This window comes from Sander vitreus, chromosome 24, assembly GCF_031162955.1.
Source record: "Sander vitreus isolate 19-12246 chromosome 24, sanVit1, whole genome shotgun sequence".
Lineage (NCBI taxonomy): Eukaryota > Metazoa > Chordata > Actinopteri > Perciformes > Percidae > Sander > Sander vitreus.
In genome coordinates this window covers 2,257,892-2,283,482 of record NC_135878.1, presented here as the reverse complement: position 1 = coordinate 2,283,482, position 25,591 = coordinate 2,257,892, and the positions used below count along the sequence as shown (strand labels likewise).

Here is a 25,591-nt window from a genome sequence, read left to right as displayed (position 1 = left end):
GAAAGTCATTTTGTATGATGTCTCTCCAGTCATAAAATGATGCGTTTTGTATTCTTAAGACTCTAACAACTAATCCATGTTCCTCTTTCTTTTTCTGTCTTTCCCTGTCCCTTCTTTGTTCTCTAATACAGCCGCACTACAAGTGTCCATATCCTTGAACAAAGTGGAGTTGAGTGTCGGAGAGTCGAAGTTCTTCATCTGCACAGGTACAGAAGCTACACACTGTTGTTTTGTGTGTGTGTGTGTGTGGGGGGGGGGGGCAGCGCAGGCCAGAGATGCAGCAGGGGGCCTTACATCACTGCTTGTGAAGTCTGTTCAAGTCTCTGGTTTGTATGACGGTGAACACAACCCAATCCATGCTGTCCATATGGTGAGTGTCTCTTTGACCCAACAGTGACTGGATCCACACAGGGATGCCCCCGCCCCTCTCATCCCTGCTCCTCATTGTCCTGTCTTAACGGTATATCAACACTTAGCCATAACCGTGAGCCGGTGCCAGTGGCTCAGCAGGGTGGCAACACACTCTGGCAGGCCCGGCCCCCCTCCTGCTGGCTGTCTCTTCTCTCCTGCCAACCCACTCAGCATGGAGGTAACAGCCAAGGGAGTAGAGACACGCTGTGAGGAGCACCGTAGGGGGGGTGGAGGTCTAACGTGCGCTGAAAAAAAGACAGAATGGGAAGGGTAGATAGATTGAGGTGAATGGACTCAAACTGGCAGGAGTTGAAAGGCAATGGTAGACACATTTATTGCGAGAGAGGTAAAACGACAGAACTGAGAAGAATGAAAAAAGGCTTTGAGGCAAAAAAAAGTGTTGAAGGTGGGAGATAAATAGCCACCAGCCACCTTCAAAAGTCTGTTGGAGGAAGTGTCTGTGTCACTCTTTCTTTTGCCATTTTCCAACTTGGGCAGTCGCGCTTAGCCTGCTTTTTTTTTTACCGTATTCACATGCAGCCCTGCCAACACAGGTGAATGTGTTGTTCTTGAGAGAAGAACCTGGGTGAAATCAATTCACTTGTTCAATACAGATCTTTCGTGTTTCAAACGTTTGCCGGCAAGAATTAGCAGCTGTGAGAAAATGATTGAACAACTCATTTCTTCCAAGAGAGCAAAACATTTCTGTCTTGAAAATTGTTCAAACAATAAGTTTAGGGTAAAAATGTGGTCAAAAGTAGGTCCTGGTATTAAGTTCCTCTTTTTGTGTATCATCCTTGTCTTCTCCCAAATATTTTTACTTTAAACTATCTAAACTAACAAAAAGGCCTTTTCACTTTCCTTTTAAAGCCCCTTAAATTGTAGTTTTCATCTATACCCTTAAATATTCATCATTAAATATGCAACGATCAAAGTTCAAGTTTGAAAAACATCCGTGGGTATTATTTAGTAAGAGTTTAACGGACAAAAGCTCAGCTCATCTGGTGTGTGGGTGTGATTTGATCAGATTAAAACACAAATACAGAAATGACTGGAATAAAACTTAAAATAAATGGCAAAAATAAATAACAGTGTTCACGTCATCACTCGTAATAAGAAGCTGATTGAGAAAATGTGTTTTCTGGGCCTTTAGAAAGCAATTCTGATGTAAAGGTATATGTGATTACCTTTTCATAGTGCTATATTAATTGTTTACCATTCTTAGACTTGATTCCTACAGGAAGATCTTTCAAAATTCTGAAACTATTCAAAACTACTATGTATTTGATGGTACACTTGCAGGTACATGCATTTGTTTTGGTTTAAAGTCACTGAAGACGTGTTTTCTCAGTCAGCTTCTTAGTGATTGACGGGATCCGACATGAGCACAAAACTTTCTGCCAAAGTTTAAAGTGAGCAGGATTTTGTTGCGATAAGATGTCACGATCACCTCCTGTGTGCAGGTGAAATTTAAGCAACATTTGACTCTGAGTGTAATGACAGTTGTTGTGCTGTTTCAATCAAATCTGATCAAACCACACTCGCACATTCCTGGTTAAACAGATTAGCTTTTCAGTTTTTGATCATTAAACTCTTCTTAGATAATAACTAAGTTTTAACTTTGGATGTTGGTTAATTGGTCACAAATGTGTAATGTGTACAATTTTAGCTATAGACTGAATTTCTCAACATGACAAAAGAGTGTAAAAACATTATGAATGAATATGCATTAATATAATACATGTTAATGTAATTTAACATGTTAATTTAATTGTCTTTAAATGTTCTTAGTATTCATAAAAAACATCTTTATCTTTCCTCCTCAGAGTGAATGATGTGGCAGCTATTCATACATTTTTGCTTTAAAGAAGAAAATGTGAAAGACGGAATTAGCTTTTATTCATCACCTCGCTGTATAGAATTGTTTTTTATTTAACGCCTTCACCGCGAAGGACTCTTAAGAAATGTTTTGCAGCCGAGATTTGAATTGAGGTCATAGCATGGAAGGTATAGGGGGTCGGGAAAAGAAAAGGAAAACAGTGAGTGAGAGGTGGAAAGAAAAAAACAGGTGAAATAAGCTGCAGAGCGGCAGGGAGGGAGCAGACGGCTGGAAAGATTGTCTTTAGAAAATAGTCGGCTCTAAGTGGTCTGTGAGAGAGACAGAGAGAGAGATACACATTGCATGTGTGCTTGTGTCCCCTTTCACCCCGAGTAAATTTGTTCTTGGTTTGTTTGTTTCCAGCATTGTTGTGGGAAAGGTCAGAGGCATCTCTATAGTAAATGCATGCAATGAGAGATTTGAGCATTGTCTGCAACAATGTACCTGGATTGCATGGATGTACTCAGTACGCTGCATTTTGTACGCACAGATGCATGTTTCAGTTTTCTCAGACCTGGTCATAAAATACTAATGAATATTACCAGATATATCATATAACCACATACAGATGCAAAAAACAAGTGTCCCTTTATTTTTGGACCACCTTCAATAAATTGTCAGTGCTCCTTGGCATAGATCTTGCAAGTCTCTGGAACTCAGGCAGATGAACACCATTATTTAAAAGATACCTTCCCTCATTTGGTATTTTTTTCCCCCATGGTTTATTTATTAGCACTACTGTAGAACAGTCCAGCATAACAACTCACAACAGGTACATGTTAACCCAACCCCAGGCATCAAGCTGAAAAACGGTACATACAGGCATTCGACTTAACTCCACTGTACACACAGACATATATTCACCCACAAATGACATTGACCAAAGGTTGAGAATGAAAGCTACAAACTAAAAATAAATAAATAGATTAAATAGAACCGACAGTCCTCATTTGATGTTTAGATAATGTAGGTAACGTCTACTGTGTAACACCATGTGCCCAACTTGCTCCGCTATTTTGGTGGATCGTTATTTTGTTGGTGACAAGCTGTCAAACCTGCAGATTTATTACACAGACTTAAGTTCCTGGATGGTATCTGATACAATATGCCCCTACCAACATAGCCCCTTACATTTTATTAACGCACAGGTGTCACAAATCTGTCTAAAGTCTCCCATTGGCACTCAAGATCATCTTCGCTCTCATTAAACCATTCAGTGACCACCTTGCTGCAGTAAATAGAAATCTTTAGTCATTACTGTACATTCATGGAATTGTATTTCCTTCAAAACCTATAGCAGGGGCTTCTTAATGTTTTTTAGGCCAAGGACCCCTTAACTGAAAGAGAGATGGAGCAGGGACCCCCTACTACATATATTGTATAAAATGTTACATATTGAACTGTGCCTACGATAACGTGTAGGGTGGCCTAAAGCCTTTATACATACTTTTTTGCATATAATACTTCGCTATTAAAATAGCCTAATAATTGTTGGCATGATTTTATGAATCATGCCAAAAATGTATTGTTAAACATACATGTGGCACAATCAATCCTTAGGATTAACTGTATCTCTGGATGGCTACCTTAGTGACTACCTTACCTATACTGCCCTACAAAGGCAAAATTTCCTTAACTCGCCAGTGTGAAACTGAGAAAAATGACTTTAAAGTGATCGTAATGTCCTGACAATTAAGTTATAGGTACACTATTGTAATTTTCACATTTTGTAGTGTATACCTGTATTAATCTATCGACAAAAAATGTTGAACTCAAATTTGACCTTTGACCCTTTTTAGGAAGTTACTGTATTCTGCCTTAGCATTGCCCAAAAAATGACAATCGGTCATACCAAGGCAAAAGACCTTAACTTCTATTTTATAGCACAATGTTATGATAACAATGATAACTTTTACTTAAAATATAAGCAATATTAATCCTATTGGACTCACTATGATAAAAATGGCTTCACATTTATCAACATCATATGAAAATGATATATCAATACATTTTTTCTGTATTTCATACTAGTACCACACAGGCAGTCACATGATTGATTCACACACTCTCTCTGACAGATGTCAGAATTAAGCATGAGAGTGTTTTGATATTTTAATGCATATAAAGCATGTTCTTCTGTTTGGATATGAGGCACTAATTTAGACTCATTGCAAGAATGAAGACGTGAACATGAAGATGCCATCATTCACGTGCATATTAAGTAGCCGCGTTGGTTTGTTTTGGTCTTATAATACATCCATAGATGCTCTGCAGAGACGATGGTTAGTTTAGCCAGCAGTTAAATTCACAAGAATTTATCCAAATTTCAATATTTGTGGCAAACTAAGATAAACAGTTAGACTACAAACCGACAGCTTTTGCTTTAGCTTGTTTGTCAAAATTCGCTATTTAGATTAGAGTAGAGCTGTGTTTGTGTAAACAGCGCGGTGGACGAGAGTGGACTGTGCCCAGACAGAGATTGAAATATATCGCTTCCTACATGTGTATGCCTGTAGACAGGTGAGTGGGTATTAATACGTATTTACTTTTAGGTTTTATTGTAGCCTAATTACAGTAATGAGCGTTGCGGTATCTTTCCCAGTCAGGTACATGTGCTGTGTCGTCTTCTGCTGTGTGTGTGTGTGTGTGTGTGTGTGTGTGCGTGTGCGTGTGCGTGTGCGTGCAGCGCCGGCATCGCATTTACAGAGTACCTTAACTCAATTTGAGCATTCTGAAGCGCCATGAAACAAAGACAAAGAACTGTAGCTGATGTTACGGTATTCTGCCGTGGTTTCTCTAAGACAACACACAATTTTCTCCCCAAAACTGTTGAGTTACGGTCTTTTCGCTTTGCACGCCAGTATAGGCCAGTAAGCAGTGGAGATTTATATTTGCTAATAATATGTTGAATTCATGTTAAGACTTTTTAATTTTTCTAAACTTTCAGAAATTAACAATAATTTGAAGGCCCCCCTGCATCGACTCTGAGGACCCCCTAGGGGTCCCGGACCCCTCTGTTGAAGATCCCTGACCTATAGTACATAGTCTTTAAAATCACCAGGTAAACAACTAAATCACTTTGCGACAATTGCCACCAATCACACTAGCACATCATTATAAAAGTAGTTATCCTCAAGGACTCATCTTTTAAAATGCTCAATTAGACCTTTTGTCAGGAAATAAACAAACCACAGAGAGAATGGGTCTCCTGTCAGGGTTAAATGAAGCTGAGTTCATGGTGTGACAAATAAGGAGGTGGATAAACTGGCGTTTAGGTGTGTGGATAACCTCCCCTATGACTGAGGTGGCAGAGAGCCAGAACAAGTCTTGGCTGCAAAATAAAACCAAGGAGGCTACAAAGGCAGCCTCGCTGGTCAAACGGGATCTAACGGATATTATGTTTCCATGTGGTTTTCTTCAGATATGTCTAACTAGAGCAGCGCAGGTCACATCGCTTGTCCCAGTACATCCACGTCCATCCATTGGCCAGACATTACAGAGCAGACAGCGATGGAGGGAGAGACAGAGATAAATATGTAACCCATAATTTTGACATCAAGCTACACACATACATGCTGACCAGTGTGAGTCCTTCCCTGCTCAGCTCTTGTTTTCTGCTCTGCTATCTACTTCCCCGGAGACCTGAATCAATTACTACCATGGCTCCAGTGCCAGCCACCGTGGGGAGATGGGAGTGTTTCGGCTTGCGCTCTGCTAATTCTGGCGCCAAGGGGCACGTCTAGTCAATATTCTGCCATGTGCAGGAGGTTTAGATCGCTTCAGTATTTCAGTTGCTTTATGTTGCTTCCTCACTGCTAAGGAGGATCATGAACATTCTGAAACACGTCTGAAATATGTACAAAGCTTTAAAGTTTTATATCCACGTGCCGTTTAAAATCAAGCCGAAAACAGAGTGGACCTGTCTCTTTCATCAGCAGTTATCGGAAGCCGGCGATCAGTCGGCGCGCTCCCGTGTAGACATTTCGCGAGCACGTTGAACAAAAATCACCATTGTCTTTCCACTCTACCTTCAAAAGGAGTAAGTCATTGAGCATTCTCTCTCGCCAAGAATCAGTAATAATGCCAGAGTTTATGCAGATTTCAAGAGCGGTTTGATATAAATTTCCACCAGCTATTTATACAGTTGTAAGGACACAAACACAAAGGGAGGCAGGGCTGAGCGTTAAAAACAGGGCTACTCCTGTCTTCTCAGATCATCTGTGAGGCAAATGGCCTGTCGCCGCGCTAGCTACATCAACATTTAACATATTTAGCTGTCTCTGCTGTCAACAGACTGTAAAATTTGAAGAGGTGATAACGCCCTAATGCTAACAGGTATAAAGAGGCACCTGAAGCGATGCTAGACACTTATCTGTTCCTCACAAGTACCCACATGCACCACGAGGCTCCAGTGGGAGGCCCTGTGTGATGGAAAGCAGAGCAATGAGGAGAATATCTTATACTGTAATATGATTTCAGCAGTGCTCGCGTCTGATTGCCTCATCAGATTTGTTGGTTTTGAAACTAAAGTGCGGCAGACACACATGCCAAGGATGTGCTGCTCATGGCAGTTGGAAACATTGCGATGATGATCAGTGTTAGCATGCTGGGGTTGAAGAGGGAGCCTGTATGTTTTTGTGTGATGCAAAGTGCAGGCATCAAGAGGGTAAATCAGCCAATTTATCATCATTTACGATTATGTACTGGTGCATCAAACTGAGATATTATTATTGTTATAAGCAATTTACATAACCGTACATGCTGGACAAATTTGTTTCGAGCAAAATCCTTTTCCTACATCCTCGCTGTTACCCCTGGGAGCTCTTGAGATGAACCATCACAACCCTCTAAAGCTGGCTGCCGACCAGCTGCAGGTTAAAAGCTTTGCTCAAGGGCATCTTGCTGATAGTTACTGAAGGGGAAAGAGAGCATTCAAACAGCCTGCTTGCTGCTCTCTCTCTGTCTCTCTCTGGGGTTATCGCTTGCCGCTGGCTTCTCCCATTTTACCAACACAACACGTTTGTCACGAAACATTCATTAATTTTATTTTCTGCTCTTGGTTCTTTTTTTTTCCTCATTTAAATCCAGAGACATGTCTGTAACGGGCTGGACAAGCCTCTGTCCATCTCCTCTCTTGTTCAAGGCTCTGGCTGATTGATGGGCCAAGTAATGACCCTCCACTGTGACACTTTTATTTGCAGAATTTACAGGCAAAGGGCACCTGCTGCTTACAGATGGCCATATCATCTCCTCACAGTAGCCTGCAGTTCATGTTTCACAGGCTACATATGGACGCCACTTTAATCAGGGTTCAAGTTAGCTTTTGATCAGGGCTGCCATTTGTTTCTGTCCTTAGTGTCTGTGTTTCTGTACGTGCATAATCTTGGAAATGAGAATGGAATTTACAGCCTACATATGTTCCTACTCCTTTACAGACTTATAAAATATGTAAATCCAGGATTATGACATAATCATATAATTTCAGGCCGTCTGTTCCCTCGACAAGTTCTAACAACTACGTTGGATGGTCCTCAGCTGTTCAGCAGACTGCGGAGCAGCAATGCTATAGTAATGTATATGTAACACCTTTGTTAAATTCACCAAGGAAAATACTGAACACGTTCAATGGCAGCACTGTATGTAGCTCATACTCAGCTTTTTTAAGAATCAGATAAAATCCAAAAGATTCTAGAAATCATTCCACAACATAAGTCTGATTCAATCCTATCTAGTCAGTTAGACAAGAATGAATCACTTACAATGGGATAACCTGTCATCTTAGTGATTTGTCTATCTGATCCAGACTCCAATAAAATATTTGAAGTGGTACATCAGACTCGTCAGCTGCGTACACAAAGCAAAAAACCAACCAGCTGTTATCAAACTGTGTTGTCTTTCCAGAACAACTGCAGGATGTGCATCTTTCAGGCTGACTCACTTCATGCAGAGAGATGTCGAGTTAATGTCAGTCATGGGCAATTCAATATTTTCATAAATCATCTTGGGACTGGAAGGTAACAGGTTCCATTTATTGGACCAATTTGGAAAATGCATAAAGCTGCTGGAAATCAGCAAAAGTCAACTTGTTGCAAGGGAAATGATAAATGTCTTCAGGCAATGTTGTGAATAGATCCCAGGTGTGAGTGGGAGTAAGCGTGTCTCTTTCATAAGCACTGAACATAAAGAGGACAACTGGATGTCGATTCCTGCTAAAAGACAGTAAAATGAACTTATCATAATCTCTTTATTTTCTCTCTCTTTCTCTGACCTTGCTCCTAGCTATTGGCGAGCCAGTGAGGCTGGAGTGGTACAACCCCCAGGGCGAGCGCATCGTGCCTTCCAAGCGGATGGCGCTCCACACAGAGACGTCACGATCCAGGCTCATCATTTACAACGCTATCATCGAGGACGCGGGTATCTACCGCTGCCAGGCCACCGACGCCAGCGGTCACACTGAGGAGGCCTCGGTTGTGCTGGAGATCTACCGTAAGATTGACAGATCATGTGCACTCACATACACATTTCCCTGCAGATGCTCTGTGTTTGGCTCCTAAGGAGATTTAGATATGAAGACATGAAGAGAATAAATCTCTCACATTAGTGTTTAATCACAAGGGTAGCCAGCCTATTCATATTCTGAGCCTCACCACACCCAGAAGCTGTGGGAAGATTTAGCTCTATCTGTGTGCATGTGCATTTTAGGTCTATGTGTACCTCTGACTTTGTGTGTGAGCTCTTGTGAGAGTGTGTGTTCCCCTCGTTCTTGTGATCAAAGTGTAATGACAGCTACTAATGCCACGGGACTCTGATCCTGCCAGGCATAATGAGGGATATGGCACTAAGGCGAACCTGCCTTGCTGACCCATCACTATTTCCTGGGAAAAACGTAATGTTACGAGGCGGGGTTGGCTCAGTGGTTACAGGGACTGTCCCATTGCAGGTTCCATCCTCATTTGTCCTGTTACAGTGTCCTTGAGCAAATTATCCAACTTAACCCCTGCCAGCTCATTCCTGTGATTTGCTGAGCATAAGAATCAGAAAAAAACCCATTTAGGACCAGTACTGGGAACACTGGGAGCACTGAGATCACGGTCTGCATGTATTTTTCTTCTGGGAATGTTGGGCTTTTAGCAACCTATGGGGAGTTAGACTGCACATCTAAAACAACTAACACATGGTGGGTATTTCAAAGGCTGATTTAAGTATCCAAGATATTAAAATGGACTGATTTCAGGTCAAGGAAAAATAAAGAATTAAAGGATTGGGTTTTGCTCTGGCAGATTATTGCTTCTGACAGCATAGAGAATATTTTGACACAGCTATTAGAGGTCCATATTTAGTAATACCATTACAGAACGTACAATTAAACCGCTCACTGAATAAATAAAATATGAAAAATCTAAATCACCCCAAAGATTTTCGACTTTTTCGACTTTATATTGGGTGTCTTGTAAAAACTTGTGGACTTTAACTTCAAGATAGACTGCTGGCTAGTTTCTTTTTTGTGCTCTCTAGTGATCCTTTACTACAGTTGCACTTACAAACTCAGCACAGTTTCACCGACAATATTTGGGTTCCTTGTGGTCAGCAATTGCCTCTCTGACAGATCAAGGCAGCCCATGTCAAGTTAGCCCTACACAGCCCAGTACTGTAAATGTGCTTTTGGAGATTTGTTTTGGGGAAAAGCTTGACAAAATTGTGTTGAAAAGTTTAACTTTAGGATTAAAAAATCCTAGAATCCTTGCAAATGTACCCTTTACATTTCCCCAAATTTATAAAACCTTCTGTTCACAGGTAGCACAGTGACAGGAAAAGTCCTTCCCTGCTCAGCTCGTGTTCCATTATAAGGCATGCACACGGTTACATAAGAACCAAGTGAATTCTGAGAATGTGAATAACCCAAATACCCAGATACACCGGGACTTTGATCTGGAGTTTCCCCCCCCCCGAGTTTAATTGGAGAAAACGTCATGGTACAGGGATTTGATTTCAGGAGACACACACAGATTTATATGTGCACACACTCTTAAAATCATCACCTGTTGGGTGGTTGCCTTTTTCATCCCCTCCCAGTGAACCATTAGGGGAGACATCACAAACTCAATCACACCTGCCACCACTCCACCTCGCCTCATTCACCACATAACCAGCTCCCTAAAACCATTGTTTCCATGGCAACCAGGCGTCACTCACTCTGGCCCTCGGTATAGATTGCATGAGCAGAATGTGGATGAAAACCTGCCTAATGCTCCAGCCAGCCATCCTGCCAGCGCACAGCCGGGCCAGGCGAGGGCTCCTCAGGCCCGCAGTGCACGGGCCAGCATGCTACATCATGTTGTACATGAAAATGATGACATGTGGGAGGGAAAGTGTTGACATCCTCTCAGTAGTTGCTGATATATCCATGTTGGTGTGTTATAATCATGCTACATGGAGGGGTAGATCAGTTTTGGATCCAAAATGGGTGCCTGGACTTGGGTTAACCTTATACTAGTCTCGCATTGCCAGATCTTCCGCCACAGCGCTGCAGAGTAGGGTCTGGCTAGTCCACACAGCATTCCTGGATAGGAGAAAAATGTGCTCTGGTTTATTGGCATTTCTTTAAATCAATCACAGTCGTCTTGTGCAGCGCTAACCACCGGACGCAGCAACAGTGCCTCTGCAAAATAGACTCGGGAAGGAACTTGTTTTGGTGAAATATATGCACGTAGGAAGGCAAGCTCTGAAATGAAAATGGCTGTCGAGTGTGTGATAAGAATTTTACTAAATAAAATCATGAATATACTAATTTGATTGTCGGTTCTAGCTCAGAGGATGTTTCCCGAAACAACCGGAGTTTAGAATGCCAACACAAAGAAAGCCGAAGGTGAGGGACACCCAGCAGAAAATGAGGGACATCTGGCGGAACTATCCAGTAAATGAAATGTCGTCAATATAGACTATTTTCATACCAACATAATAAAAGCTGTTTGCTGGCTTGAGACATGGCTTTCTGGAGAGCAATGTCAGTTTGTTGGTCCACCACTTTGGTCCTGACTAAAATATCTCAACAACGTTAGATGGATTGCCATGAAAGTTTACAGACATTCACGGTCCCCGGAGGATGAATCCCACTGACCTTGGTGCCACCATGAGGTCTATATTTGTGGCTTTTAGTGAAATATCACGGCAACTACTGGATGGATTGCCATGAAATTTGATGCAGACATTTAGGGTCACTAGAGGATGAGGCCTAAATATTTTGGTGATCCCCTGACTTTTGCTGTAGCGCCACCATGAGGCTCACATTTGTGGCTTTTGAGTCAAATGTCTCTATAACAATTGGGTGGATTGGTATGACATTTTTCATATACATTGTTTCCCTCATGATGAATTTTGATAATTTTGGTGTTTAGTTAACTTTTCATCTCGCTTTATGTTGGCATACAGATTTAGAGAGCGTTAAGCATGGCTGTTGTCAACTCTTAGTCTTGTTCTTTAATAAAACTAGAAATTTTAAAATTAAAAAAAAAAAACTAAAAATTAGTTTTCGCTAAAAGTTCACTGTTAGCAAAATACGAAAATTGCTTTTAATTAACTGCAGCAGTTTGCTGCCTTTGGAGCCATTCAAGGTGACACGATACTCAATAAAGAAAGCCAGTACAATGCCGGAGCCGACTCCTCTTAGTTTATTAATGGAGAAAGCGATAATGCTGCAAAGCCCATTTTCCTAAACCAGCAAAATTGGCCAGTAAAGACAGAAAAAAACTGCCTCCCAGTTGAGAGAGGTCCAGGGAAATTGTCTCGTCAACATTTCAGACACTTATCCTCGCAGCAAAGTGTAGGCGATCGACAGAAGAGAAACTCCGGAGTACTGAGTATATTCTCAATTCGCCAGTGTCAAGTGTGCAGTAGAGGGTTACTTTAGAGAGGATGTTTCCTTTACTGATTCTCTTGTCGAGCAGTGCGGCAACAAAAGAGAAAGAAAAGGATACAAATAGAAGTGACATCAGATGTGTTGAAACCTGAGAGAGACGGAGGGGGTGAGAGAGAGCAACAGATTTTGGAAATAAAAACAATACAAGAAGGAGAATTGATAAGAAACAACAGAGTGAATGACAAAAGCATGCAGTGGCATCCTTGAAGTTAATGAAGAAGCTGAGATGCCGGGCACGTTCGCAGGCAGAGGGTGCAGTCGGGTAGAGAAAGCTCATTTTAGGGAGCAGCCTGGCATAAATCACACAGCAAAATGCTAATGTTGAAGCCTCGCTAACGGAAGAAACTGATAGAGGAGCTGTCCTTGATTTATTCACACCTTCAAAATACAGCACGCAGATGATAGCAGGTGGTAGCAGCGCTCGCGGTGACAGCCCCGCAGCACATCAAAGCCAACTATCCGAACGAGAGCTGGGTTCGAAGAAGGATCAGGCGAGGTTTGTGGAAAAGTGCTGGTCCAAGAACAGTGTCCCCATGAAAGCAATTTGTCAAAACACCAAATGTTTGTCAAGAGGGAGGACACAGCTTCAAACCGTCACAGAGTGGAGTCTATTATCGAAGCGTCCCTGAAACCAAGAAAGAGTGAATCAAAGGCTGCCTGTGTTCTTGTCTAATTCTGCAAACGGAGAGCTCTGCACATTGATTTTTTTTGTCATGGTTGGGATTGGCAGCAAGTATAACGGCCACCCTTTTGTCTGCTGTGCAGCTCTGTTTCATGAGAATCGCCTGTGTCCCAGAAAACTGTCAAATCCAGATTTAGCTTTTGTTTTATTGGATATTTGTTTGTGAAGCCATACTTCCATTTTCAAGGCACACATTGTTTCTCATGTGCCTGGTACTAAATACTGTACGCCTGAATTGCGAGGCATTACATCACATGACAGCTGTGCTTTATAATGTCGTTTTTTTGGCGACTCTACCTGCATGGTTCTGTGGATGGCAAGTTTGGTCGGTCCACCGCTCTGTAGTGGTGGGCGGATTGATCCAAATATCGATACCACCGTTGGTATTGATATTGATCAATACCAGGCTGGCTGTCTGTGTCTGTGTAAGTGCTGCTGCTTTCAATTGCCGCTCCTGTCACAGTACAAAGCAGGCACACTTTGCTCCTCCTCCCTCTTGTTGTGATTTGACGTTGTACTGTCACGTGACTCAGCGGCGCCAGGCAAACAAGCAGCCAGGCCAGCAGCACACACACAAGCAGGACAGAGACGGAGCAGAAGAATGGCAGAGAGGAAGAGGAGCCCTGTGTGGCTATATTTTCAGGCCAAAAATGAAACAACGGCAAGCTGTGTAATTTGTAAAAAGGCTGTAAGATACAGTGTTAACACAACAAATTTATACAAGCATATGAAAATGATGTCCTGGGTTTTAACTTATTAATGATCCAAAGGAAAAATCACATAACCACTTAAAGTTCATGAGAATTCATTCAGATTTAGCAATTTGATGATGCATCCACCTTAATTATTAAAAAGTATCAGTATTGTATCGGTATTGGCGATACTGGCCCTGTATTTACTTGGTATCAAATCAGTACCAAATTTTGCAGTATTGCACACCACTACTGCTTTGGTCTAGACTGAAATATCTCAAACTATTGGATGGATTGCCATGAAATTTGGTTCAGACATTAATGCATTGACTTTGTTTTTAGGGCTAATTAACAAATATAAGAAGCTAACATGCTAAACCAAGATGGTAAACCTGTTAAACATTATCCTGCTAAACGGCAGCTTTTTAACATTGCCACTGTAAGCATGTTAGCATCCTGATTTTAGCATTTAGCTCAAATCACTGCTAAGTGGCGTGGCAGCAGACTCTTAGACAGTAAATAAAATAGTTAATGTTAGGGGAAAGAAACATATTTATATGGCACAAAGACAAATGCCTTTAGGAAACCAATAATGTATTCCGTCCAGGGGAAGAAACATGCTTTCTTTCTCGGTTTCTTTTCTTTTGCAGGACTGTTCTTGGGCTTTTCAGGACAGCAATGTCGGTATGCTTTCAAATAGAGGCCATCCCAACACGTGCCTCAATAAAAAAAAATAAAAAAAATAGCAAAAATAATAGCAAACTACCTGAAAAAGGCAAGCACTCACTTTACAGGATGAAACCCAGAGAATTGAAATTAAATTTATTTTAAAGAAACTTTTCCCACCCACTAACCCCAGATTCTGTCTGAAAACAGTCATAGTTAACAGGACCGTAAAAAAACAGCTGATTTTTTTCTTACTTTCCTTTTGATGTTCAGACCTGCAATAAATTGCTCTGACTGCTCACAGAAGAAGAAAAAAACCTGTTCCATCTGCATCTTGTTTGATCTCTCAGAGAGGCTGACGTTTCGGGATGTTCAGTCACCGCAGGAGTTCCGCCACGGTGAGACGGCGGAGGTGGTCTGTGATGTCATTAGCTCTCCGGTGCCTGTGGTGGTGTGGTACTACCAGGACAAAGAGATCACTGAGGAGCACCACAGTAAGTTTTCATGACCATCTTTCACAATTTTCTTGACTTTGATTGCTGTTGATTCTGCTGTTTTCTTTCTTTCACAAAACGTCACGGCCTAGTTAGCCTCATTAACAAGGCCCCAGACCCCCACTGACACTGACTCTTATGTTATGTTTTAATAATGTTTGCCTATTTTGTTATCCTCTATTACTTAATTAGATTAATTGGCTGCTTTTTTGATGACTTTAAGTAGGGCAACTATCACAGTAAATTAAAGGTACCCTGTGGAGTTTTTAGAGCAATGTTTTTAAGAGTCCCTGTTCTGGGACAGAGGACGCACCTGCATGTCCACACATAGGTGACGTGATACGCTGTTCCTCCGATGCTTTGTGTTGTGGTAACGTGCCAAGAAATGTGTGCCAACAAAGGCAGTGAAGAAGAAGCAAACATGTAAGTTTCAAATTCTTCCGAAACCCTGGCTTTGTAAATGTTTTATAAGGAAGGAAATGCATTCACCGTGTTTATTGGGCATCACGGATACAAAGAAACAATGTGTTTGAAATCTTCTTTTCTTTGTTTACTCCACATGGTACCTTTAAACCAAAAGGCCTGAATGGGAAACATTATTTAGAAAATGAATGGATAGGTGGAGTTTGGGGGGGAATTACATTTGTATTTTATTTAGCTAATTAGTTGCTTTTAATGAATTCACTGAAAATGTGTAATAGTCAGCTTCTTAGTATGGGCATGGAGGTTACATGAACAACAAATAGTCTGCTAGAATTCAAGTAGTTTGGGTTATTTATTTCACATCAGAGATGTGTGTTTTTATCCTTATCTGATGAAGCAGATTAGCTGAGTTTTTGAGTGTTTAAATCTAAATAAATAATACATAAGTTTTCTTTTTTAAGGTTGTTTATTCAGGTATGAATATGTAATCTTATCAAGAAAAATACATACTTAGAAATCAATCTTTAGGGGCTTTAAAGAGTGACTTTTCCAGTATAATAACTAGTGTAAGTATCAAGTTTTGCATTATCAAACTGATTACCTGATCGTGATTATTCCAATAGTAGAATGTGATTGTAATAAAAGTTGCAAGTAAGCAGCAATCTCTAAAGGATTACATTTTGAATGTAAACCTGCCAAACACTTCATTATTGAGAAGGAAAAAGCTTAGGAGTCCCGATGTGCCCAATTCTCACTCTTATTGAAAAGACTTGCTAATGTGCCAAAAATACTGTTCTCGAGGAAATGATATTTCCTTCTTTTGTGTGGCTTCACAATAAGACAAGGATATCAAATCCTATAAATAGAAATCCCATCAGCCCTGGAGGAGGCGTATAACTTGGACAGAAACCGTGTTAACAAGCGACTGAAAAAATGGATTATAGAGCGGTTGCAATGGTGACATTCGAAGATGCTGTTTCCCATGAGATGCAATGCAAACCAGCGCCCGGCAGGTTTTGAAAAGAGCTATTTCGTTCAAATCGGTGTACTTATACTCGGTCTACGATAATTCTCAATCGCGTTGTCAGTCATATTCTGTCTTATTTGATCAAAAGCCGATCATTTTTTTTAAGTTCTTCCCCGTAATCCCACCGTTTTGCAAAAATAAAGACAGACAGAGGTAGAGATAGAGGACAGATTACCTTTCAGCAATGTTATGTTCTGCAGTAGAAGGAACCCTTAGACTTGGATTCATTATTTTCTCTTTCTTTCGCCCTGATGTACAACTCTCCACATAACTTCCCCTTCCTCCATCTAGACAAAATGCACGCCTGAACACTGATTAGAAAGAGTGACCCCTTGAATCTGTCACGTTTTTTAATTGAAATCCAAATCTTCAGTGCCATGATGATAATGATGAAACATGGAGAAGAAGGTTTTTTTTTTTTCTTTTAATCATTTCACTCTAATTACGATGCATGGTTATAAATATCTTTGCTTGAGAGAAATGAGATAGAGGCCTCATCGCTCCTGGCCAATCTCACAGTGGCCACAATGGGAGGGAGTAGAGACTATTTGGAACTGTAATTGCGTGAGTGTTTATCTATGTGGACTTTATCAGGTAAATGTGCTGAAGTGAAGATTGACAGTCTAACTAGTGGAGATGGCAATTTTCTCCTGCTGTTTGTTCCTAACTTTTTCATCTCTCTTCTCTCTCATACACTATTGTTCCTTTGTCGTTTCTACTTCACTCTCACTCTCTCTCTCTCTCTCTCTCTCTCTCTCTCTCTCTCGCTCTCTCTCTATCTGTCTGTGTCTGTCTCTCTCTCTCTCTCTCTCTCTCTCTCTCTCTCTTTCTGTCTCTGCCTGGCTTTCTGTCTGTCCTCCTGTTCTTTGCCCGTGCTGTAAAGGCAGGTTCCAGGTGCTGGCAAACAACAACCTCCAGATCCAACAAGTGACCAAGGCTGACGAGGGCGTGTACCGCTGCGAGGCCAGCGTAGAGGCCCGTGGCGAGATCGATTTTGTGGATATCGCACTGGTTGTCAACGGTGAGTTACAGTTTGAGTCATTACTGTATAGCGTTGGGCATCGCTTTAATTTGATCAATTCTGATTCCGATTCTTCCCCGTCGATTCCTGTTGTTAGCGATTCTCGATTCCGATTCTTTTAAGGGGTGGAGTTTAAACGGATCACATGCTTATTTCACAGATAAGAGGAACTTTTTATTTTGATTCAATGGTGATTTACAGTTTTACCAGGCTTTTTCAATGTAAAAAAAAAAAGCCACACTAGAGTGCTGCTTACCATGCTCCATGGCTGCAACACCACAAGCGCCTGGAAGTACAGTGGCTGATAAACTTGCACGTGGAACCAATGATTGGATTCGAAACCAAACTTTCCAAACATTTCCAATAAAAAAAGCGATTTCATTGGAATCGTAATTTTTGAAACGATTCCAAGTTGGAACCGGCTCCCGATGCCCAATCCGATGACATGAGAAAACCAGCTGTACAATTTAGACAGAGCAATGCTTCAAAGGGAGACCCCAGCTATTTAGAATTGTATTTCCATGATGGGTTTAAAAATAATGAAATCAAAGCGGATTCAGGGGCTAAAATATCAAAACTTTTAGTTCATAGTGTTAGTCAAATTCAAAAAACACTGTATTCTGTCAGACTTTGAGGCTTTCTGTTATTAATTTGTAGTCAACCAGCCCTTCATAAGCCCAAAATAATGGGGGAAATTGCAGAAAGAAGTAATGCGAAAAACTATGAAAACCAATCTTGATTTGAAAATTTGTTTACATCCCCTTCACGAGGCCTGTAACAAACTGTTGTGTAATACCCACAAGGAGCTCTCTGCAGGAAAATGTGTACTTTGACAGAGACCACTGGAGCGCCAAAATCCCCAAAGTCAATGTTTTCCTACAGAAAAACATTGTAAGTCTCAGCCTAAGCTTGGGATGTGTTTCATGGATGGATGTGTATGCTTGACCTACAGGTCTCTCAGCCTATTACATGTGTACTGTATATCTCACCTCAGCTCTACCCTTTTTTCTGGATTTCATGGCTACAGAAATTGTCAAATGTAATGTTTGGATGATGATACAGATGCTATTTCTTGGTTCTTGAAAGGTCATGAATATGCGCAGGAATGAAGTGCCAAAGAATGAATTGCTTAAAATGGCATAGAAGACTAAAGACTAAAACAGCTGCAGGATAGTTGTAGTTGTTAAGCATAATCCTCTTAGAGTGACATAGCCCAGTAAAAAAAAAATTTTTCAAGTCACCATCAGCATACACTCTATTGAATACGAACCCAAACCTCCAAACTCACTGAGAAGTAAAAGTATTCAGTACGGAGCTTTACAGGCAGCTATGCAGAACACAGACACGTTCCTCTTCACACAGTGTCAACAGATTAGCATGCATAAGGGATTGCATACACAAGTTTTCTTGTTACTGTCGCTGTTGTTCTCATAGATGAACACCACTCAAACTGGATTTATGATTTTGCAGGGGCTCTATGCATAGCTTTTGCCGTAGCCTACATAAGTGGCCTGAAGTTTATACCTAGCATATAGCAGAGCAGGCATGTGTGTATGCTGGGGAGTGTGTGGTTAGCTTCGGAGCGAGTAGTGACTCTAGAGGCATATTGGGAGAAACAAAGTGTCTCCCCTGTTCTTTCTGACCACGGTCGGAAAACTGTAGCAGGAAAAGTTAACCCTCTCCTTGATTTCATGTTGTTTATGGAGAAGGAGAACCAGGAAATGAGTCGGGGGGAAATGCAACGCTACCAAGCCACGCCCATGGGACCAATCACAGTTGTTGGAGTTACATTTTTTGAGAGTTGCACGTCAGGCTATGGCATAGGTAGCTCTACGTACCCACGGCGTCGATTTAACGCAGAAGCATAAATTGGCCTTTAGTGGTTTCATTCTGAAGCCTGCAAGGCATTCAGATCTGCAGATGCCCAAGGTTAAAAGTATAATAACAGGATCAGAGATCAGTGTCACATTGTTAAGTTTGTATTAATTAGTAATATATTTGTCAGAGAATCTATATTTTCTTGCTTTTGTGTTACTTGAAATAAAAACGCATCCAGTATAATAGCCCAATGATGCAAGGAGTGTGTTGATGATCACTTAGGTGTTGTTGGGCCTGTTACTAGACTTCTATTAAATGTAGCTGACAGTTGGCAGAGCTTGTTTGCAGTGTTTTGTGTTTTTATCATCTGCAGAGTCAAGGCACTGATTCGGAGACAGCACCTGCTGGTGTGCAGGAACCGAGCTGGAAATTTAGGTTGAATACGCAGAGCCTCAGTTGAAGTTTTAGAACAGAGGTGTCAGCTTTGACAGATTCAGCTCCACTGACTCGGATAAGTTCATCATTAGCACACTTATCGCACGTCTTCTCTTTCTCCTTGCATTGGCGTGATTCTTTTGAAATCTTTTTGTTCTGTAGTGTGATCGAAAATTTCAATTAGCGACGTTTTTGGGCTCTGTGGGCCAAAAATCGAAGGATGTCATTTTCATTTTCTCATTTGTCCTCATTTACAGCGAGTCACCTGAGACTGCTGAGGTGATTGAAATGTGATTCCACTCAGGCCACAAGCGTCGTGTAACGGTTGAACAGCTGCAATATTGTCTCTGCCTATGTAATTCTCTCCCGGCTAATGTAATAGCAGAGTGGCCCGCCCCCCAAAAACTATGAATTGCATTCAATTTAGCACACCACTTACCTCACTTCTGAGGAAGATCCAATAAGCCTGCTCAATGAGGCACGGCCTATTATTGCAGCGACACGACACTTGCCATGTGGTGCTGAGACAGGACAGTCTGTGGAGGGCTTCGCTCAGCGTCCTGAAAAGAGCACACTCTCTGAGGGGGAGACACTTTGAAGTGAACTTCACATTCAGCTGATCCCTAAAGACTCTCATTTAGTGAGTTGAACCTGGAGGAGAGAAAATCTGATTCATAGAAACCTTATTTTGGTACCACCTGCCTAGGGGATATCCTTTTTTGTTTTGTTTTAGCTTAGCATTCAAATTGTTCTCTTAAAGCTCTCCTTTCAAATGTATCTCATACGTTTTACTATAAGAATAACAATAAGAATTTGTATTATATATATCAACAATTCTTCAAATAACTGTGTAATATGAAAGGGATCACTCATTGTGATAAATCCACACACAATTATATCAGTTCCCCTCAGTGTTCCTTTAGTGTCTTGCAGCTCATTGTTTACGACTGGCAACATTTTGGTTCACTATCATAGCTCTCATTTGCATCGTTTCCAGACATTTTATTTCAGCAAAAAAAGGCTGTTAACCCTGTTGTACACTACCTTTCCATCACCAAAAAGCAGACAAAGTTAGCAACCAGTAAGTAAACATAGTAAAGCATTAAAGTGGTAAGTATGTGGAGACCGAAAAAGAGAGTGAATATTGGACTTGCATTCATTAGGTCGCATGAAACACACCTCCGAATGAATGCTGATATCACTGTCGGCTTGATGTGCAACTAGACCATTAGCTTGTTACGCTGCACCCAAGAGGTCAAAAAAGTCTATCATTGCAGGTTGAATTTTTCTTTCTTTGGAGTACTTTTATCACCTTTCTTACAACCAAAGTTTGTCGTCCTGCAATATCAAGCAGGCGTTTGCTCCAAGGTGTCATTTGATGGTCCAGAGAAACTTTAACCAGCTAGAGCTTGCCTGAAGGTAACACAGACTGTTATGGGGCAGGTCAAATGAGCTTGCATACAGGTGTTTGCTTGTTGTACAACAGCAGCCCTTTTCAGTTTCAGGAGTCTACAGAGTCCCCAGGAGTTGTTTTCCATGCAGCAAGGCATGTGATGTTCAGGAAAGCCGTGTTGCACCTTCTTTATGCTGTCGCCTATAGCCTCAGTCATTTGCACAAGCAAACCAATGCAGATCATCCCTGCCCTGAAGCTAGACGTGTTAATCACTTCTTATTCTGAAGAACTATTTTTGTAGCTTCTGAAACAGGTAAGAATGCGGTTCCACTCTCTATCTTTTTATGTATGGGGAATGTCACTTGGATAATTCAGTAGGATTATTTCCCTTCAGTGGGTTGCGATTGTGAGGGCAAGGTTGAGCATCTTATTGGAGCTAAATATCTCCAAAAGGAACAGGAAGCTAGCAGGGTTACCAGAGAATATACTGTATTGACAACAACCTGGACTGGTCGAACGACACGGAGCCCTGAACACAAGCAGAATAGATCGCTAGGAGGCTCAGGTACTGTATATCAGTGAGTGCAACAGACTACGCTACATGTTTTATCAATCAGCTGCAGATGGTGAAGTGTTCTGTGTTGTGGGGCCTGGGGATATACCAGTGATGTAAGATGAACAGACGGAGAAAAAAAATAGCCCCTGAAGAATAAAGAAGAAAGGATGAGGACTAAACCAATGCAGCGACAGGGCATCTTCAGGCTCCACCTCATCTCCCGAGGTCCAACATTGAGCACTTCTAGCTCTCTTTTGTGACAGAGTCAGGATGGACATTGATCCTTGTCCACAAGGATCCAGTGACAGCCAACAGAATGGAAGCTGAATATGTTTACTGTTACTCTTCTTATCCTGCCATTTCCTTTTTTTCTTACTATTTGCTGCTTCGGTAGTTTTAGGTTATCTGGCTTGTGACCTATTAGAATAAAGCAGTGTGTACTTGTGACCTATGTGTTGGTCGCCTTATTAAAAGTGCTGACCAGCACTCTCCCTCTCTCCCTGAATTTAAATCCATTCCAAATGCATGAATATAAAATGTTTTACACAGAGATGCAAGCAAGAGTTACATTTACGTAACAGATACCTATAGCTATAAAGCCCATGAAAAGAGCTTAAAAAGCCCTCAGGACAGCCTTAGAGCACTTACCAACTTTATTTTAAGGACTCAATTAGCAGATAAGTCTTGCAGAATGACACTGTAAAGGAAAAGTGAGACAATGTGAGAAGTTTTCCGCTCGGTGTGAAACCTGCATGAAAGGTCTCGTACTTTCCAATGATTAGATATTCAGCCTCTCGTTGACGACGAAGAAAACAGAAACAAATTGCATCTGACTATACATTCGATTCATTCATTTTATGGATCTATACAAGTTAAAGATTGCCTCTTGGATCCTTACACTTTTGTTCAAAAAGCAGTCAATTCATATTTATTTCAAAATCTCTGCATAAAGTTGCATAAAGTCTGCTGCACAGCCAGCTACCAGAGTTGATTGTATGATTGAATGCTGCAGTACCTCTATGGTTAATCTTTTATCGTAAAGCACAACTGAGTTTGATCACCACCTCTGTGCGTTACAGAGTTATATTTATCTTGTAGCAGCGATACAGTATGTCATGCTGTTCTGTTGACACGGCGTGTCAGGAGAATGTCAGTTCTGACTTCTTCAGCAGTGTGTTAACAGACGCTGCTTTAACCAGTCATGCAGAACAACTTTTGTCTGAGAGCAGGGCTGAAATAGCGTACTGTATATAACCCCCCCCCCCCCATTTGAAGTTCTAATATTCATGGGTCAGTTGATGAGAGTGGTTTTTTTGCCCATAAGCATGTAGCGAATTAAGCTCTGCTGCAGCTCCTAGTCTTCAGTGTGTTATCAAAGCGGACCATAGATGAGGATGATGACGTTTCAGGGAACCACCCACTGAATGGCTAATCAACCTGAGGGCAAAACAGGCTCAGTTTTTAGAAGTATGCAGAACACTTCAGGATGTGACCAAAAGTTATCATAGAGGAGTTGTGTAGGCCTTTTATCCACAGTACATAAACCCAATGCAGAGGAATAAGCTCAACAACAAGGTGTCAAGTGATTTTCAAGTTTTGGAACTGTACTGAAAAGTGGACATAATTATGTAATTTACATAAATAATATGAAATGTGGCTCTCTGCATGCTGTCAATAGGCTTTTAGAATTACAGGGCAGTATCAAATAGTCTGGGTTCCCTGCTCTCCATCTCTGTGACACTGTTAAGTTTATCATGGGCATATTTGTCCTTCTTGTCATGACATGCAGTGATTTTTCATCCCTGCACTTTGAAGGGAATCCCAGGAAATGAGACACATTATAGGCAGACAAAACACATTTTTCATCCCCAGTGTGGTAGCCACATCAGATGGAGTCATACAGCCTGGCTTATCTAAAGGAATTGTTAGTCATTTTTGGTAAAAAAAAAAAGTTTACTTGCTTTCTAGAATAGTTAGAGAGAATGATACCGCTCTTATATAAGTCTGGTCAGTGTAAGGCTACAGTCAGCAGCAGTTCATCTTAGCTTAGTATAAAGACTGGAAATAAGGGTAGAACTGCTTACCTCGCTCACTTATTAACAATTTATATCTCACTAGTTTATTTTGTAAGAAAAACAAGAACAGTGCCGGACTATTTCTTGACCAAGATATAGTCTGTCCCATAAAATGATGTTTTTTGTACGAATTAAAGAAACATGGTTTTAATTAAGCTTTGGACCGAGCCAGGAAAGCTGTTTTCCCCCATTTTCAGTCTTCATGCTAAGCTAACCGGCTGGTGGTACCACCTACTTACAGTAGTTGCCAAACAGACATAAGACTGGTATCTTCTCATCTACCTCTCAGCATGAAAACAAGTATGTGTATTTCACAAAATGTCAAACTCCAGGGGCCCGTTTCAGAAAGCAGGTTTAGTGAAAACTTTGAGTTTGTTAACCCTGAGATGAGGGAAACTGGGTTTTCTGTTTCAGAAAGAGAGGTAACTTCACCTGAGCCTGTGAACCTAACCTGGTCGGGAGTTTCTCTCAGTCTCCTCCCTCTGACACAGCCCTCTTTCATTTCCTCATTCATTCATTCAGTCTGTATCAGGCGCATTTTAATGCAGTTTGTTATCTGCATGAATAAAAACTTAAAAAATAAAACTTATTGTTAGGCAGATTATAAAACGTTTATTTCTTAAACATGTCATGTCCTTTTGTCGACGATCCCGTTGATAAAAAAGCTGTATTACTTCACAGGGAGTTTACGTCGGGAGATGATATTGAGTCCCGACTAAATGTATTTTCATTTCCACATTTTTTCACAGTCCATCAGATATGTAGATGCCTTATCCGTCCTCATATCACTAACATCCACCATCGTGGACATGCTTCAACATCCCAGCAGATTCTTTGTGTCGCATTACGTTTTTTGCAAAAGGCAGTTTTCTTTATTGGTGATGCGGATCATACTGTAATAGTAAAGCCACTGTAGCCGTCAGAAAAGTGTGACTCGCTCTGAAACGTTTTTTAAACATTTTTTGTAGTTGTTCCCTGGACAAACCAGTGAGAGCCATTAAAAAGAAATAAATGATTATACATTATAGTTCTGTTAATGATCATGGTGCTGCAGCCTCAGAATGGGATTAGTATAGCTTACTTTTTCGCCCGCAGGATTACACCCAAATGAAATTATAGGTGTAATACAATTCCAATTTTCACCAGTAATATTATAAGTTAACTGTGATTAAATATGAAATTAATACACTGTTAATGCTTATGCATTGACTCGAGCAGCAATTTTCTCCCACACCAATTCTCTCTCTGTTGCAGCAGCAACTGCTGTCTTGCTTTTTTAACAAAATACATGTTCAAACTCGCTGTTTGTGCGCATGAGTATTTCCGCCGACCCGTTTGTTTGTGGTTGTTACCATGGTGAATCGTAGTATCATGGCTCCATTCATACTGCCTTTTTATTGTGGTGGTGCACGCACAAGAACCTACTCGGAGTTGATTGAACCAACTCATATCAGCTGTTCTGGAACCGAAATCTCAGAGTTTTCCATCTCAGGGTAAATCAACTCAGACATCAGGGTTAGACTCAGAGTTTGTTAAACCTCCTTCCTGAAACGGACCCTGATAGCCACAATTGTCGCAGTTTGTTTCTATGGCAACTGATGGTGATGCAAGATGCAAATAACTTCCTGAGTTCCCTTGTACCCGTTCATGACACATCCACTTCATTGTTGGTTGACTCACCCTCACATTAGACCCGCAATCTTCCTCTTTTCAGCTGTCAGTTGAAACTACCGGCTGTGCTGCTCAAGATATCATGTTGCAGTGACATCAAAACATTACTGCTGGGTGTTCACGAAGAGATGTGGATTGTGTACCATGTTAGATTCCCAATTATGAATCACGGCTGGATTGATTCCAGCTTGTGTGCTAATACAGAAGGTAAAACAAATCTCTAATAAGCACTCCACCAAATCTCTTGTCTCAAAACATTCACTTGCTAAATTTCTATTAGGTGCAATACGGTTATGACATGTAGTGGGAACATTTTAGGACTTCAAACGTGGTTGATCCACAGTTCACTGAAGCTCATTGGCGCTTAAGTCCTCTAGCTCCTCACGGATGCATTTAAATCCAAGTGAGTTTGTATTTTGAAATATGTTTGC

General features: G+C 41.1%; 1 protein-coding gene across 1 annotated transcript in view; it reads left to right on the top strand.

Moving 5' to 3' along the window:
- ncam2a (neural cell adhesion molecule 2a) overlaps nt 1–25,591 on the top strand; it is a 256,590-nt gene that overhangs the window by 167,486 nt on the left and 63,513 nt on the right. Inside the window, exons 2-5 of the mRNA XM_078244085.1 lie at nt 132–206; nt 8,570–8,776; nt 14,597–14,740; nt 17,074–17,211. Of these exons, the coding sequence (XP_078100211.1) occupies nt 132–206; nt 8,570–8,776; nt 14,597–14,740; nt 17,074–17,211 (564 nt within the window). The remainder of the gene's footprint in view (nt 1–131; nt 207–8,569; nt 8,777–14,596; nt 14,741–17,073; nt 17,212–25,591) is intronic.